This window comes from Lepisma saccharinum, chromosome 15 (genome assembly GCF_977018435.1).
Source record: "Lepisma saccharinum chromosome 15, izLepSacc3.1, whole genome shotgun sequence".
Taxonomy (NCBI): domain Eukaryota; kingdom Metazoa; phylum Arthropoda; class Insecta; order Zygentoma; family Lepismatidae; genus Lepisma; species Lepisma saccharinum.
Genome location: NC_139243.1, coordinates 29,419,576 through 29,437,180, shown reverse-complemented (window position 1 = coordinate 29,437,180; position 17,605 = coordinate 29,419,576). Strand labels below are relative to the sequence as shown.

General features: G+C 43.9%; 1 protein-coding gene across 1 annotated transcript in view; it reads left to right on the top strand.

The window, feature by feature from the left end:
• Nucleotides 1-17,605, top strand: part of LOC145999651 (putative inorganic phosphate cotransporter) — a 122,863-nt gene that overhangs the window by 67,823 nt on the left and 37,435 nt on the right. The window contains exons 6-7 of the mRNA XM_083136779.1: nucleotides 6,078-6,091; nucleotides 15,983-16,132. Coding sequence (XP_082992905.1) covers nucleotides 6,078-6,091; nucleotides 15,983-16,132 — 164 coding nt within the window. The remainder of the gene's footprint in view (nucleotides 1-6,077; nucleotides 6,092-15,982; nucleotides 16,133-17,605) is intronic.

Sequence of the window (17,605 nt, the reverse complement as noted above, 5' to 3'; positions counted from 1 at the left end):
TCTTCGTAGAATTACGAATCGTCTATCCTATTATAAATAACCGTTAACCAAAAATGCCTAACGACATTTTCGGCAACACCAAGCGTGTAGACCACGCAGAAGAGATTCTCATGTTGGACATTCGAGTTAAGAAGTTGAGGACCGATTTGATTGCTTTGCAGGAGACCTTAAACAAAAGTTTAGAGTCGGAAATCGCCACGCTCCAAACGCAATGTCTCGACCCCATTCTGAAAATCGATTCCGAACTGAAAACGCTCATAAAAAATTATGTAGACGTACCTTCTTACGACAGCGTTCAAAATATACAGTTGAGCGTGGATTCGCTTCAAAATGATTTGGCCAAATTACAGCAATTTCAATCGAAAAATGAAGATTTGGAAAAACTGAAACTCGAAATCGAAGAACGAACTTCCGCAATAGAAAAGAATTTCTCTGAACTTCAAACCGTCGTGAACGATATAGACGCAGAACGCTTGCATGTCGTTGTTTCCAAATTACAAGAAGAATTCACCAGCACGTTGGAAGAAATTAAATCAAAGTTGCAGACTTTGGAAGATACAATGACGAACCTACCATCGTCGGACGAACTGCAGGTCATCGGTAAAAGCGTCGCGAACATAAAAATTCAATTGGAGGCCTATCAAGATTTCGAACACATTCAAACCACCATCGCCACGCTTCAGGCGTCCTTGGAATTGATCAACGAAGAAATTAAAAATATTCACGCTGAAGCGAGAGCGTTGACGAGCATTCAAGACACGTTGAGCACGGTTCAGCAGAAGATCGAATATTTAGAAAATTTGAACGTCGAAACGAATCTCGCTCATTTTCATCACGTACTCGACAACATACAGGGTGACTTGGAATCGTTACGGACGAGCGTGCCTTCGAGCGAAGATTTGGAAAAATTGAAAACGGCGGTGACGGCACTATCCGATTCGAACGACATCAAAAGTTCATTGAGCGATCTCGAGAGTAAAGTGGCCAATCTCCCCACCTCCAAAGAATTGCACGTTTTGAAAAGAAACATATCTCGAATGCTGAAACGACTAGAAACGGAAACGGCGAACGTGGAACAGATTCTAGACGAAATTAGTTCGCTGGTGTCGACGCTGCCCACTTCCCAGAGCGTCGCCGACCTTCACACGCAGTTTACAGAGATGCGAAGCATCGTGAACGATCTTACCGAGAAGAGCTCGAAATTGAATCAAGTCGAGAACCTTCAGAACATCGTCGTCAACATCAGAGATCAAGTTGGAGTGCTGGAATCCACGCAGGAATCGACGCTGGCTTCTTTCGGTGCCAAGTTGCAAGAACTCAACGAAAACTACAAGCAGTTGAACGTGGAAGTGAAAATCAAACCGTCGTTTTCTGCCGTAACAGATACCATAGTCGAGCATTTGCTGCCCATCGAAAATAAACTCGGACAAGTTCACAGTAATCTGCTCGGCGTCGACACTAAATTCGCTAAACTGCATTCTCTGCAAGCCATCGAAATCAACAGCGTACCCAATCAACAGAGAATCTCCACGTTCGTCGAAGGTAACAAACTGTACATGTTGCATCCATATCATCCGTACTACAAGTTTCTCCTCGATGGCACGATTCAGATAAACGAATTTTCGTACTGGTCTCACGGTAGAAAAGCTAGCGTTCCCACCATGACTTTGATATCGAATCGTGGTGTCCAGAAAGCAGGAAACATTCCTCTGGCACGTTGGAACGAAACGCGCAACATATATGAAATACACGAAGACGAAGATCTCACCGTTTTCGACGTGAGTGCCGGCGATAAGCTGATCATTCAAAACACGAGCGAAGTGCCACCCTCTTTGAATCCCATCACGCTTGTGCTTCTCTTGAAACGTAATCTCTAAAAAAAATGTCTAGGCAAGCCATCGTCGAAGAATTGCATAAACCTGCACGCCGTAACTACGAACGTTTGGCTGTGGTAACCAAGGGCATCGACGACCTCTGGCAAAGTGACCTCGTGGAGATGAGTAGCGGCAATTTGAAAAACGTGCATAAATTGAACAAGGGCAACAAGTACCTCCTCACCGTCATAGACACGTTTTCGAAATTCGCATGGGCTCTACCTTTGAAAGCCAAAACGGGAACGTGCGTCGCGGAAGCATTCAAATTAATTTTTCGCGAAAGCGGTGGCAGACGACCTCGGTTTCTGCAAACAGACAAGGGGAAGGAATTTTATAACGCTGTATTCCAAAAGTTTATTCAAAAACATGACGTTCGACATTATTCGACCTTCAGTCACATCAAAGCCAGCATCGTGGAAAGATTCAATCGAACCTTGAAAACACACATGTGGAAACGATTCACGCTTCGGGGAAATTACAAATGGGTTGACATCCTGCCGGAACTCGTCGACACCTATAATGATACGGTACACAGAACGATAGGCATGAAGCCAGTTGACGTTACCAAGTCCGACGAGCAGCGTTTAATTTCTACCGTTTACTGTCCAAAGTACACACCCACGACAAAAAAAGCTAAATACAAAATTGGAGACCGAGTGAGGATCAGCAAATTCAAACGCACCTTCGAGAAGGGATTCACAAAAAATTGGAGTACGGAACTCTTTACGGTGGTTCGAGTTTTACCTGGAAACCGACACACGTATATAATAAAAGATAGTAGCGGTGAGATTTTGAAAGGAAGATTTTACGAAGAGGAACTCTCTAAAACGAAACACCCCGACACGTACCTCATCGAGAAAGTATTGCGTAGGAAAGGTGACAAACTGTTTGTCAAATGGCTGGGACTTCCGGAAAAGAGTTGGATCGACGCGGACGAAGTGATCTTGTAAGTACGTGGAACGTGGTGAAGCGTCTACCGGATCCGGAAAGTCAAACGAAGAAAAAGAACGGCGAGTTGCTTCCCGACAGCATCCGCTGTCTGATCGTAGGTCCTTCGGGGTGTGGGAAAACGACACTGCTCGTGGACAATTTTCTCCTCGCACCGAATTGGCTAGATTGGAAGAACAGGCACCTGTACGTGTTCTCGAAAAGTTTGGAGCAATCCAAATACCAGCAACTGATGAAAGTGTACGATGGTCTGGACATTGCAACGTTCGCTTCGGAAATAAAACCACTCGACGATTGTCGTGAAAATTCAGTTGTTGTGTTCGACGACGCCATCCTGGAAAATCAAAATGAAATTCGCAACTTTTTCACGCAAGGTCGTCACAAAGGAATGGATTGTTTCTACCTAGCTCAAACGTTTTCCAAAATTCCAAAACAGTTAGTACGCGACAACGCTAATTTCATATGTTTGTTTCGTCAAGATCACACCAACCTCAAGCACGCGTACGATGACTACGTAGGCGGAGACATGAACTACAATCAATTTTCGGAACGCTGCTGCTCTACTTGCTGGAACGGTGACGATTTCGGATTTGTGACGATCGACATGACGAGAAAACCCAACGATGGAAAATACAGAAACAAAATCAACGACTTTCTAAACGTTGCAACGTTGTGAGAAACGACGTATATAAATAACGTCATGACGAAACGAAAAATCGAAGACGAAAATCTCAAGCTTCGCGATTACCTCGCGAAACGCTTCAAAGGTTGGAAATCCGAGAATCGCGGATTCTACGAAGAGAAGAAACGTCAGGATCAACCTGTGATCGATGCCATCAGCAGTCTAGGTAAAGAAATTAAAAGTGTCACGGAACAAAATAAAAATTTGATTAATGAACTCGTACCGCTCGCAGCTAAAAGTTACGCCGTACCCACGCCTATTTCGAGCATTCCTTCGACGCCGTTCGAACTGAAGGATGCACCGGCACGACGTCGAGCCATAGGCAGCACGTCGTCGTCTTCGGATAAAATCGAGTTGGGGCCTTTGGCACGAGACTACCTGAGCACGGGGAAATTCGACAAGGATGAAGTGTTCGGATTGTATCCCAGCATGGAAACCAGCGAAGGCGGCGGTGTGGTGTGGAAGATTGGGAAATCGAAGGTGACCTTCGAAGGCAACGACATTAAAGTCAATTTAGGCGACAAGGATAGTTGGAACAGGTATCCGGGTACGGTGGGACTGTGGGAACTCGTTGCCAAAAAGCAGCCGAAAGATTACACCGACGAAGATTACCAGAGTTACAAGGAAATTCTGATCATGACGGATGCCTTGTACCAGAACAACGACGCCTCGCAGAATAGGGTGAAATCGAGCAGCGGCGAGAAGTACAGGAATCTCATCAAACCGATTTGGAACCAGGTCAAAACAGGCAGCGGCGTCAAACGCTACAACACGTTACCCAAAGAATTCGTTTGGGTGGACGACGTTAGGAAACTCGTGGACCGATTGTTGGTGATAGCCGGCGAAGAGAATGCAGGCAATCGTAATTTCTACAACGAGAAGGTTGGCATCGTGGACATGATCAGCACGAAACTTTCCAACTTCATCGTGAACGACGACAAGGGCATAGGTTACCTGATCAAAATCATCAACACGCTGCCTCCGAAATTTTGGAACGTGGCCGAAGGAAAGGGACTCGTGAACGACATCATCAACAAGTTACCTTTCGAGATGCATCTACCTGGCTACCAGTACTGCGGACCGGGTACCAAACTCGAGAAAAGATTGGAGAGAGGAGACAAGGGTGTGAATCTGTTGGACGCCGCATGCAAAGATCACGACATCGCCTACAACACCACGCAGACGGATCTGGACGCACGTCACGAAGCAGACAGAAAGTTAGAGCACGCAGCTTTCGAAAGATTCGTGAGCAGAGACGCATCGCTGGGTGAACGGGTCGCCGCACTGGGTACCACCATCGCCATGAACACGAAACAAAAATTGGGGTGGGGTATATAAATAACATACAGTAAAAAATAAACATGGCTTGCATAACTGATTTGCCGCACGAACTACTATCTAAAATATTCAAAAAGGTAGTTAACGGAGATGTTAATAAACTTGTGATCATAGCTAAAACGACGCCGGCATTTCACATGGGATGCGAAATAGTTCTCAAGGACCGTCTTCGGGAGATCAGTGGAATGAGGTGCGGTGATCTCGACACTCTTCTGTCGGCCGCGGGGGAGAAATTGAACGAGAGGTTGGATGAACTGCACGAGGCGAGGCAGGGAAGAAGACGATATACTGATGATTGGCGTAAGTCCAAACAGGAAACTGAAGAAATCATCACGCAAATCATCGCGTTCTCCGAAGCACGAACTTTCTTCCTCTGTTAAAAAAATCTTCGATACAAATCATGAAAAAAAAATATATAAATAACACACATCGTGAAAAAAAATAATCTTCGGTATATATAAATAACACACATCGTGAAAAAAAATTAAATTTCTCTAACACATACACTGAAAATTTCTCTTCTTCGATATGACAACTGAAAAAATAAGTGATCTCCAAGCATTAAAACAAATGCTAAATTTGTCATTCGAGTATGTAAAAATTCGGGAATTGGAAGTCGGCAAATCTTACACGATAACTTCCGGTTCAATCGTTTCTACCCAGTATGGTCCCAAGGTACGCCTGTTGCTCAACGCACAATACAGTCTATTTTTACCAGATCGATACGCTAACATGTTATCGGACGAGAAGCTATCTATTTTAATCGAGAACAAAACTCGAATCGTGTACAAGGGGGCAAAGGAACTTCTTGGCAAGAAAACGAAGCACGTAATAGAATTTGTGTAGCGACTGCGGGGCCGTGAAAAAAAAATCTCAGAATATTTATATATAAATAACATACCGTAAAAAAAACTACACAAGAAAAAATCTCAGAATATATATATAAATAACATACCGTGAAAATAACACATAGAGCATCAACATGAAGCCCAAGGGTGTCGTGTACCAGATACCATACTCCAATCTTAAAAATCTAGGTGCCCTCGATGGGTTACTCACCAAGAAACAGCGCGAGAAGAAACGTTCTTGCTTGTCGAAAGGACACGGAATGAAATTGCTGCTCAGCACACCTCAATTGAAAAGATTGCAGCGTTCGCGGAAACAGCAAAAGGTCGGAGGTTTCATATTCAGCATCCCGGCCATCCTAGCAGCATTGGGGGCTGTTGGAAGTTTAGCCGGCGGTAGCGCCGCCATCGCGAAAACCGTCATCGACTCGAAGAAGAACAAGGCCGAGTTGGAAGAACAGAAACGTCACAACCTGGCCATGGAGAAGAAAAAGGGGAAGGGTGTGATGAGAAAGTTTAAAAAAAAGAAACAGAAGCACTCACCAACCGAGACATTGAATCTCTGATCGGACCGTTACAAATCAAACACTTCAGAGGAGTTTTCATGTCCGACTCGTTACCTTCAAGCGTTAAAAGAAGAGAATGCGGAGTAGTCAACTTGGACGGTCAAGAAAATCCAGGCACGCATTGGATATGTTACCACAAAAACGACAATGATAAAGCATTCGTTTTCGATTCTTTCGGAGGTGTTCCACCTACAAATTTAATTCATTATCTGAAAACGAGCAAAACCTCTATATACTACAACGACGAACGCATTCAAGATTTCGGAGACGTGAACTGCGGTCATCTCTGCCTCTCCGTGCTCGCGTTTCTCTCTAAAATAAATAACCCTACGGTCGAAGATTTCCAGAAAGTACTGTGGAACCTGAAACAGCATCACTAGGATGGGCGTGTTCCATCTCACGAGCGAATCTTCAATCTTGAAACTCACGCTGCACGACGACATCGTCTATCCTAAATCCGTGGCTCTGCGTGCATTCTACAGCATGTACCTCATACCTAACGTCACCCAGCACAACAACAAAATTAGCGTCGGAAGCGAACACATCGTCGTCACGCCAGGACAATACAATCTTTCCACTTTGCAAGCTCAATTACCCAAAGGCACATACCTTTCTCAAAATTCAGTCACGCACAGAGTGGAAATCCTATCCGCGACGGAGACCGTGGACCTGGGTACCATGGGAGAACTTTTAGGTTTCGAGAACGACACCAAACTCGAAGCTGGCATCAAGCACGTAGCAACCAACATTCCTAAATTCTTGGCCATAGAGACTCTGAACGTACACTGCAACGTGGCGGAAGGCATGATCACGAAATCTTCGGACGGATTATTAGGAAGTCACAAGCAGACGGGAATCATAGCCACTTTCAAACCAAGTTCTGAGTTCATGGAACCGATCATCTACACGCCCTCTTCGCCGATCTATTTTCCAGTATGTCGCAACCGCATAGACGACATAGAGTTGGTGGTGACGAACGAGAAAGGAGACGTGGTGGATTTCGCAGGTGCCACTACGACGGCCATCGTGGAGATCAACGTATAATAAATAACCATACATGTAAAATGGAGCAAATCGAAAGTTACGAATTGCAGTCTTTCCCTCCCAACCGTCGCACGTTCGCCAATCTGAACGAAGCGAACAGGGAGATCGAATACGACGTGGACGTAGGCGACGGGTTCATTCATCCTCACAGAGCGGACCTCTACCTTCAATTCGACGTGGTGAAGAAGGAAAGCGGAGACGCGTTTCCCGCAGCAGCAAACTTGATACTCGTGGACAACTTCGTGCCTCACCTGTTCTCGCAGGTGGAGGTGAGGAAACACAACACCGTCATCGACAGAATAGATTATCCAGGCATCACGTCGACAGCGGTGGGAACGTTGAAATTATCCAAAACGGACGCAGCGTACTACCAGGCCGGGGGATTCGAAGCCGGGACCAAAATATCGACGAAAAGTCACACGGTGCTCTTTCCCATGCGTCTGCTGCCTGGTTTCTTCTCAGACTACAAGGAGATCATGTGGAAGGGAGGACTGAGGGTCACGTTTCGAAGAGCGGCCAACGACAACAACGCACTGATGCGATACGCTACTTTGGGTCCGGACGGCACCACGCCGATAGCCAACACTTTACCCGAAGCGGCGAAATGCGTCATCCGGAGCATGGAATTGAGAATGCCGGTGGTGGAATACGAAACGAACTACGCCCTCAAGTACAAAGCGGAGATCTTGAAAAGTCCGCAGGTGCCGATTCACTTTCACGGTTACCAGTGCGTGCAGAAGATGGCGTCGGGAAGTCACATGGAATTCGACGTGACGACGCAGTTCAACAACATACAGTTCGACATGCCAGATTTCGTCGTAGTGCTTTTTCAGACCGGGCGCGATAACGATCAGGAAAAAGATTCCAGCAAGTTCGACGACTGCAAGATCAAGAACGTTTACCTCAAAAATGGACGCAACGAAGTGTTCCCGCGCGAGAATTACAACCTCGACGTGACCAAAAACGATTACCTCAAACTTTACGAAGCTTACACGGCTTACAAACGCGTGACCGAGGGAAGCGTGGACGTGTACTACGCGCCCAGCGAATTCAAAGCACGGAGACCCATGACCGTCATCAACACATCTAAGAGGAAGAAGGTTGTGGTCAACGATCGTACCAACATCAAGATTGTATGCGAGTTCCACGATGCCTTGCCTGCAGATACTCTGTGCAGTGTCATTCTTATTGCAGAGAAAACATTTGTGTATGACGTCAAGAATGAAAGAGTGACTGAACAGTTTTAAATAAATAAAAAAAAATAGCACACAATCATAAATGTGGAATTTTATATATATAAGTACAAATTGCAATTAGCAGTTTCCAGAAGTTTAATTTTGCTGTGCCATGCATGCATGTAATCGAGGAAGTGGAAGTAAATTAAAATTGTTTTTTTCGCATTGCCTATTACTTTTTGTTGCACTCTGGGCAGGCCTTACTAGTTTGGAGGCGATAGTGGCCCCACGGAAGTGTATGGACCCCACATTCAAGAATACACCTCTTGTCGTCGTGTGCATCCAGAGCAACTTTCCTGACAATATTAGTTGTAAGTACATGATCGACGCTTTGGATACGATGTTCTTTTTGTAGAATGGGTGATTTTGTTCTGAGGCACTCGAGGTAATCCTCAAACTTGAGGTGCTCCCGAACCACTTGCCTGCTTACACACTTTGCTTTTTTTGTTACTGAACCCTCAGCCCGGATCGCATAGGCTTTGGCACGAAGTCCAGCAAACTCCACAATCACATCCCCGTCTTTCTCGTCCTTGAGTTTGCCGGGTATTTTTTTGTTCCGGGGCAGAATTCCATACCGGTTTAGCTGGGGATAGCCCGATGTGTCGAAGAGCTTGACAAGAGCTGGAACTTTGGCCATATCACCATACGCATCGGCCGTGCGAACATGGTACACCAAGCTGTCTGTGTCTGTGTAGAGGAGCGAGATATTGTGGTTGTAGTGTGCACGTAGTATGCCGTAATATGTCTCGAACATGCACAACTTGCTCAGATCCAAAACTGCAGCTCCCACATAGATGGGCTTGTTGAGTAACACCTTGCCCCGGTTCATGTGAATCAGAGACATCTGTTCGTTGTAAATTGTTCGAGACCTAAACAGCGGGCTTGCAACAAGTCGACGACACTGTGTTTTCTTCGTCACCAACCTCACATCAACGCGATTTCGCACATTCTCCATGGTCTTCCCAAATACCGCATTGTTCATTAATTTGAAAAAATCGCGATCAAGTTCCGAAGTGGCATCAGTGCGATGTTTGGTGTTCAGTTCGATGTACGGCTTCAACCATGGAGACTGCCTGAACAAGAGCACGCGGTAAACTGCTTTGACCGAGACCCCTTGCTGCATTAACCACTGGAGGTTCCGGTAGTGTAGCACATAACGCTTTTTGGGCTCCAAGTCCATGACGAGCTTCGGTTGATCCGAACCAGGTGGACACTTGAATTCCGGAGCAGGCGAAAGGTCACAGAATGTATCCTGCAGCTTCTCGGGGAAGTCAAGGTCCACCTCGGCAAAAAACCCAAACTCGTCGCACTCTTTTTCGATGTCGTGGTATAAAGGATCAGCCCACTCAAACTGTCCTGTTGGGAGTGGCTGCATCATGGAGTGCCCGTAAAGATTATTCACATCAGTGTACATGATGTAGCTTGATGGTTGGGAGGGGTCGTAACCAGTGGCCATGTGGTGATTGTTGGCGTGTGCGAAGCGTTGCGACACTTGGACCATGCCGCCCCGGATAGCTCTCTCGATGAAAAGCATAATATCAACATCGAAGATAAGTGAAAGTTTAACTTTAGTCAGCAGGAGCATGGCCGACCATGCCAGTCCAGGAAGGCTGTAAAAATATACAGGGTCCAGGTTGTAAATGTCTATCGCAGTCGCCCGAAACGCCTGGAACACATCGGCAAGAAGCGTCACATCAAGCTTCAGGTATGCATCGTGGTAATCACCGAAAGTTCGGCAACCCAACTCGACCCACATAGACTGAGCATGCTTGTACTCCTCGTCGGTAATACCTGAACCTCTCAGCTGGCTGTAGAACTTATCCTGGGGAGGCAGCAACTCTTCTTCGAACTTGGAAGGGTCTGTGACGTATTCGTAGGGGTAGACCCCTTTACGTCTGATGAGTGCGACATCTAAGTTCGGGAAACTTAATGTAGTAATGGCTAGTTGGTCGTCTCTGAGCTTCCCAGCAAGAGCATCGAGGCTTGCCTGGAGGAACCTCAGAGAGTCGAGGAACCGAAGCTCGATGCTGCTGCTTGAGTTGGGGATCGGCACCCACTTGCTGATGCTAATATAACGCTCCTCGTTCTGTGCCAGGACATTGATTCTCGCATTGTCGTACCCTAGATGTGTGACCAAGTGATGGAAATCATATCCCGAGCCATTGTGAAAAAAGACCGGTATGAAGCGCGGGTCCCTGGCTCTCAAGTTACATCTGTTGCACCACGGGCCAATGTAGCTTCCGCTCCCATAATGGTCATGGTGGTGGACCTTTTTGTTATCGTCAGTGAAGACTGAGTTGCAAACAGGACAATTTAGAGCTATTTCGTGCTGATGCTTGTCTTCCGGAGACAGAGGCAGCATGGGCTTGGGGGCCAACAGCACCTTCCCTATCTTGATGGCTTCCTGTTGCATTCTCTCCAGGAAGTGTTTGACCGGGTCGGGACCGCGATACACATAGGGCTCGGAGGCAATATGTTGGTCTCGCCACACCACAACATAGGAGTAACTCGAGGCCTCGTGGATTTGGAAAGGAATGGTAGAGGATGTTTCGGGGTTGGGCTCGCAGTTAGACAAAGGTTGAAGAAAGGCCTCGAAGTCTGCTACAATATAGGCAGGATGCTTCACCATAGCACTGTGCATGCGAAAGCACTCTACTGCACCAGGTTCGGGCAGGATAATTCGTGCAGGCTTGTTGGTACCACAGTAGAACATGTGGCGAGCTAGCTTCTCAGCAGCAATATTGGGTCCTCGAGAGTGTTTAAATTTATAATGGTTTTGGTTGTCGAAAGTGGACAGGCACCTGCGACACACCACGATGTGACCATTATGTCTATTTTTCTGATTTGAAACAAGCCGAGAGAGGGAACGGATAAGGGTGTAATGGTGATGGGTCTCGTCCTTGATGAGCAGGAGGTTGATTTCTCGTACCTCGTTGTTGTTGCTCACGTTGCTCACCCGGATGGGGTGGACCTCATTTTCGTTCTCGGTGAGACCGTAAACATTGATGGCTAATTGTAGGCCCAACAAGTCACGAGCACGAACCTCAAACTTGCGAATATGCGAGACTTCTACAGGGTAGGCAATCCCGGCCATTGCATCCTCCAGTTCCGACTCATACTGCGTGTAGTGGTTAACACGGTACGAGTGGTTTTCCCTAGGTATAGGGTGCAATGCTGCCAGCACCGACCAGAGGAAGCATTTAGTGTCTTTGTTCTGAATATTGAGAACAGCTTTCCTTGCTTCAACCTCGGGTGGCAGGGCAATATAGCTAGACCCTGCCAGTGGCAGGAACTTGCTAAGTGTCAGACAAAGTTCGTGGGGGTCGCCACACAGCGAACCGCCCGAGCCTTTAGCCTGATGCTCCTCGTGCTTTGCCACAAGCTCCTCGACAAACTTGTCGTAGATGCTGTCGAGGTCAGTGATATCTGCCTGATGCAGTGTTTTTGCTTTTGTGGCATGGAAGAATTTATATATTTCATCAGACGGTTTCTTATACTTGCAGCATAGCACAGCATAGAATTTAGTGGAGTATGTAGCCAATGCATCGTTGAGGATGGATATTATCTTAGCTCGCTCGCTCTCCAGAAAACTACGCACATCGCAGAAGTTGTCTGATGTTATGTTAAAGTCTTCTAATAAATGCTCAAACGCAATTCGGTCTGCTTTCTTCGCCAGCTTGACGCGTTTGGCAGGTGGCGATGCATCGAGGGAGGTTACTTCTACCTTTCGCTTGGAAGGTTGCGGTAGAGATGTTCCAGTGCTCTTGCAAGTAAGCTGGTGTCGCTTGAAGATGGCAATAGATTTATTTTTTCCGCACTTAGAGCACAGTTTGGTTGCACATATTCGCTTTCCCGGCACACAAGTACGACAGTGCCTTTGAAAATGTTCACTTGACATAGCAATTTGGCACGTAGGGCAATTTTTTACAGAACGCATAATGCAGAGATTTTTTGGGGGTATGTTATTTAATACCAAATGCTGTGCAATGCAAAATATAATTGCTCACTTTTTTTTTAACTATTTTCTATGATCTTATTTGGGTTTTTTTCGCCAAATTATATGCTTCTAGTCTCCTATACAATACAATATACGTACAATATTGTCAACAGTATTATATTTGAGCAGGTCGCTTGTCGCCTAAACACTACAGCTCACAGGTCGGGAAAATCTGACATGAAAGCAGATGATACGCTTATGCCTTATTTATATATAATTTTCACGGGGCGTACAATATTGTCAACAGTATTATATTTGAGCAGGTCGCTTGTCGCCTAAACACTACAGCTCACAGGTCGGGAAAATCTGACATGAAAGCAGATGATACGCTTATGCCTTATTTATATATAATTTTCACGGGGCGTACAATATTGTCAACAGTATTATATTTGAGCAGGTCGCTTGTCGCCTAAACACTACAGCTCACAGGTCGGGAAAATCTGACATGAAAGCAGATAATACGCTTATGCCTTATTTATATATAATTTTCACGGGGCGTACAATATTGTCAACAGTATTATATTTGAGCAGGTCGCTTGTCGCCTAAACACTACAGCTCACAGGTCGGGAAAATCTGACATGAAAGCAGATAATACGCTTATGCCTTATTTATATATAATTTTCACGGGGCGTACAATATTGTCAACAGTATTATATTTGAGCAGGTCGCTTGTCGCCTAAACACTACAGCTCACAGGTCGGGAAAATCTGACATGAAAGCAGATAATACGCTTATGCCTTATTTATATATAATTTTCACGGGGCGTACAATATTGTCAACAGTATTATATTTGAGCAGGTCGCTTGTCGCCTAAACACTACAGCTCACAGGTCGGGAAAATCTGACATGAAAGCAGATAATACGCTTATGCCTTATTTATATATAATTTTCACGGGGCGTACAATATTGTCAACAGTATTATATTTGAGCAGGTCGCTTGTCGCCTAAACACTACAGCTCACAGGTCGGGAAAATCTGACATGAAAGCAGATAATACGCTTATGCCTTATTTATATATAATTTTCACGGGGCGTACAATATTGTTAAGAGCGTTAGTTTTTGTAGAGCTCTCTTTTTCCATCTTTCCTCTATACAGTGAAGCTGTAGAAGACACAATTAGCTAACCTAGCATACAACATACCTTCCTAATTAATATGGATATTGTCACACATTCCTCTTATTTTATACTGTTGTAAATAGAAAAGATTATGTACGGTAAATGTTTTGTACATTATAGGAAAAAAATGCAAAATATCCCCCAATTTTAATTCGAATTTTATCGAATTTTTACATATTTCCACGCCGCCACATATTGTCCTATTTGCTTCTTTTACTTGCCTGGCTTAATTAACTCTCGCTAATTAGCATTTTTTTGGAAGAAGTCAACTAGAACAACATATGGCGGTATGAGAAATATGTAAATTAAAGAACATTTTAGCAATATATGGGCCCTAGCAATTAGCTTTCTCGACAAAGAGTACTCTTTTAAACGTCTTCTGCTGATCGTATTACTAAACGAGGACGTTTAAAATTTTTGGGTGTTGAAAAAGTTTGACCCTACTTTTTATTTCTATTGTTTGCTAATAGATGGCGCTAATAATACCCCCTTCCCTCCCTCTCCCCTCTTCTCCTCTGCTGTATGACAAATAGCACAAACATAAAAATCAAGATTTTGGAGAGCAAAACATAAAATTTGCATGCATCTGGTGTCGAACTAGGAACTTTTATCTTTCGGGGAGTCAACATTATTTTTTACTCAGTCGTCATATAACATGAACACACACAAACATTCACATGTGCTTGTTTATTATTTTGTGTTCGGTAAGTACAAGTATATTCTTACATAAATTATTGTTTAATTTAATAAATTGTAAACTCGGAGCCTGCTATACTAACATTCCTTCTGTCTATTGAAAGCGAATGTTGCGTGCATACGGAAATAACACAGAAAAAAAAAGCGGATGGAAGCAATTTAAAATCAGTAGAGCAAGGTCAGTATTACGAGAACGTAAAAACACGTGCTTTCATTCAACTTCGAAAAATAAGAATAAATGTGTGCATACAGAACACATATGCTTTCTTTTCACAGTTGTAAAAACATATAAATTGTACATGAAGTAAGTTACGGGAAGGCTCTCTCTTTTATGTCTGTGTATATGTTGTACAATTAGGTACAAGTATTGTACAATTAGGTACAAATTGTTGTACAATTATTTTCCCCAGTTGTCCAGTTGGAGTTGGGGGGGCATAACACTAGTACTATTTGTAATTACAGTGCTTACTCATGTATTTTGTTTAATATTTTATTTCAAATTCACTGTCAGAAACTAGTGTTACCTACTCTGTTGGTTGTCACTGTCAAGCTTCCAGTATTCGTACAGCGTAAAAAGCTATAACCCCCCTCTCAAAATATATACATTGTATACGCCAAGATGCTCAATAGCCTAGCAACACATCATGAAAAAACATGCCAAGAGGACCCAGTTGGTTTATAAGTCAGTGCCGCCAATTCCTATTTGTAGGTTAGCTTAGCCAGTGAAAGATCATATCGTTACGATATAGTAGAATTTTTGTAGAGTGGGTAGGCAACACCGACGAGCATCAAATGATGATTTCAAGCCTCAAATAATAATTTCGAGCCTCAAAAAAGGAACATCCAATAGAGTTGCCAGATGTAAACAAAAAGCAATAGACCCCCCTTATAAAAGGCTACAGTAAACCCACAGTGTTGCCGACACTAGGCCCCCAACAGTATTGCCAGACATAAAAAATACATGGACCCCTCAGGTCCTTTGATGAAAATTTACAGTGAAAAACCCAGTAGGTTAACAACACTGTCAAACTACGGTAGTGTTGCCAGATGTAAACAGAGGGCAATAGACCCCCCTCATAAAAACTACAGTAAAAAACCCACAGTGTCGCCAACACTAGGCCCCTCAAAATATACATCATAAAAAGCTACGACTAGCTCCACATGATGATTCGAGCCTCAAAAAAAAATTCAGAACTCTCATGTACGCTGAGGCTAGTAAAGTTAACATACACCGTAAAAAGCTACGCCTCGCCCGAACACATGTACACTCACACAAAAAGCTAAAAAATTATACACCGTGAAAGGCTACGCCGAGTTAAAAACACTGCTGGTGAGGTTAACATACACCATAAAAGGCTACGCCTCGCCCGAGTTGGCAACACTGCTTGTGAGGTTAACATACACCGTAAAAAGCTTCAAAATATCAGTTGGTGAAATTTTCGTGGGGTGAGTTGGCAACACTGAGCTCCAAATGATGATTCGAGCGCCAAATGAGGGCTCAGAAATCTCTAAATACTCCTACTAATAACATTAATTTTAATTACCCACTTTCTCCCTCACAAAAAGTGAAGCGAAATCTGTTTTGAAATCCGTGTATTGTTTGTTGAAGAACCAACAATTAAATGCCTTTCTGTTGCAGGCAATGCCAACTCCATGGAAGTCTATCGCTCTCTCCCTACCATTTTGGGCCATTCTTGTCAGCCATGTTGCTCAGAATTGGGGCTACGAAACCCTCATGACGGAGCTTCCGACGTTCATGAAGCAGGTTCTTCACTTTGACATCCAACAGGTAAGATGTAGCAGTGTATCCTTATGAATTCTGCAGTAAGTGGAAAGTTAAATCGATGATATTTAGGTACAAGTTTGTGTATGGACCGTTCCAAGTCAAAGCATCTTAATCACGGAACTGCACGATATTTGGAGAAGCTGTTTGGTTTTGCACCAAAACGTATTTCGGATCTACAGTTTTTGAAAATCTTGATTTTTGTAGGTTTTTTTTACAAGGGGTGTTAGTAAAATATGTTTTTTAAAGAGAAAGTGTCAGGAATTCGTTTCCATGTTCAAAAGTTATTTTTTTAATATTCTATTCACATTTAAATTCGGCCGTAGTAGTGGTTGTGAACAAGTTTCATTCTGAAACGTAGACTGTAGCTGTGAGGTTGACGACCAGGTGAGTTGTTTAAAAGGTTCCAGGCTTTCAGGGTAGAAGTCTATGTGCTATACGAGTCTGTGTTCATCTATAAGATTAATAACATATAAAACCCAATAAGTCCATCCCCTCTGATCAACAACAATTCGAATCCTGGAAATGAAGCTTATGCGTACCAATGGTAACACTGTTAAGCCTTGTTTCCATGTTAATAAAACATTAAAATGCTGTGAAGTTTCGTCTGAAGAAGACCCTGTTACAGGGTGGAAAAGTTACGTTTTTATGTATATTTTTATACTATAAAAGTTTGCTTTGGTCAGCATTTTAATGTTTTATGCTAACCGTTATAAAATGACAGGTACTATATTCTCTCCAGGGAATCTATGGAGCAAGGCCGCGCATTGCTGTAGAGAAGGGGAGAAAGCGAGTGGGCGAAGCGAAGCAGTTTACGCTGTTATAAATAGGCGATAGCTGTAGTCGCTTTTCCTCCCGTTCTCTCTCACGTATTCTTTGGTTTACCCGTCTCGAGTCTTGTGTAGAGATACTTGTTTTCGCTTGCTCGCTCCAAAGATTCCCGGGACACAGTATACATACGAAAGACAGAAGTAGTCAAACAAAGCACCTAACCTACTGGCAGAGTGCCCTAAAATATCCAAAGTATACCTATCTACGTAAGTAGGTAGGACCCCTCCGACTTGATATCCTGTGGAGGTTTCAATTTTAAACTAAGGTCCATTCACGATTAGCTTCTCAGTGCATATAAGTGGACTTAACCTCAAACTGAAACTCACCAGCATGTAGGCTGAAATAAACCTCATAGGCCAATCAACAAGGGGGTCCAATAAGGAAAAATTATGGAAAGCTGGAACAAATTTTGTATCTTCCCAAAATATTTCTTAATAACATATTAATTTTGCACCTCTCTGCCGCCCCGGATTTGGTCGCCATCTTTGAAAATGGCACCAAAAATCACATTTTAGCAATTATCTTGTTTGGAAAGCATTCTATCGCAAAACAGGTTATAACAAGAATTAATCTACATCAAAGTCTCTACACGAAATGTTCTATGCGTGTTCCTTCTAGGATGCTCCGTTTTGGCGCTAGAGAAACGAG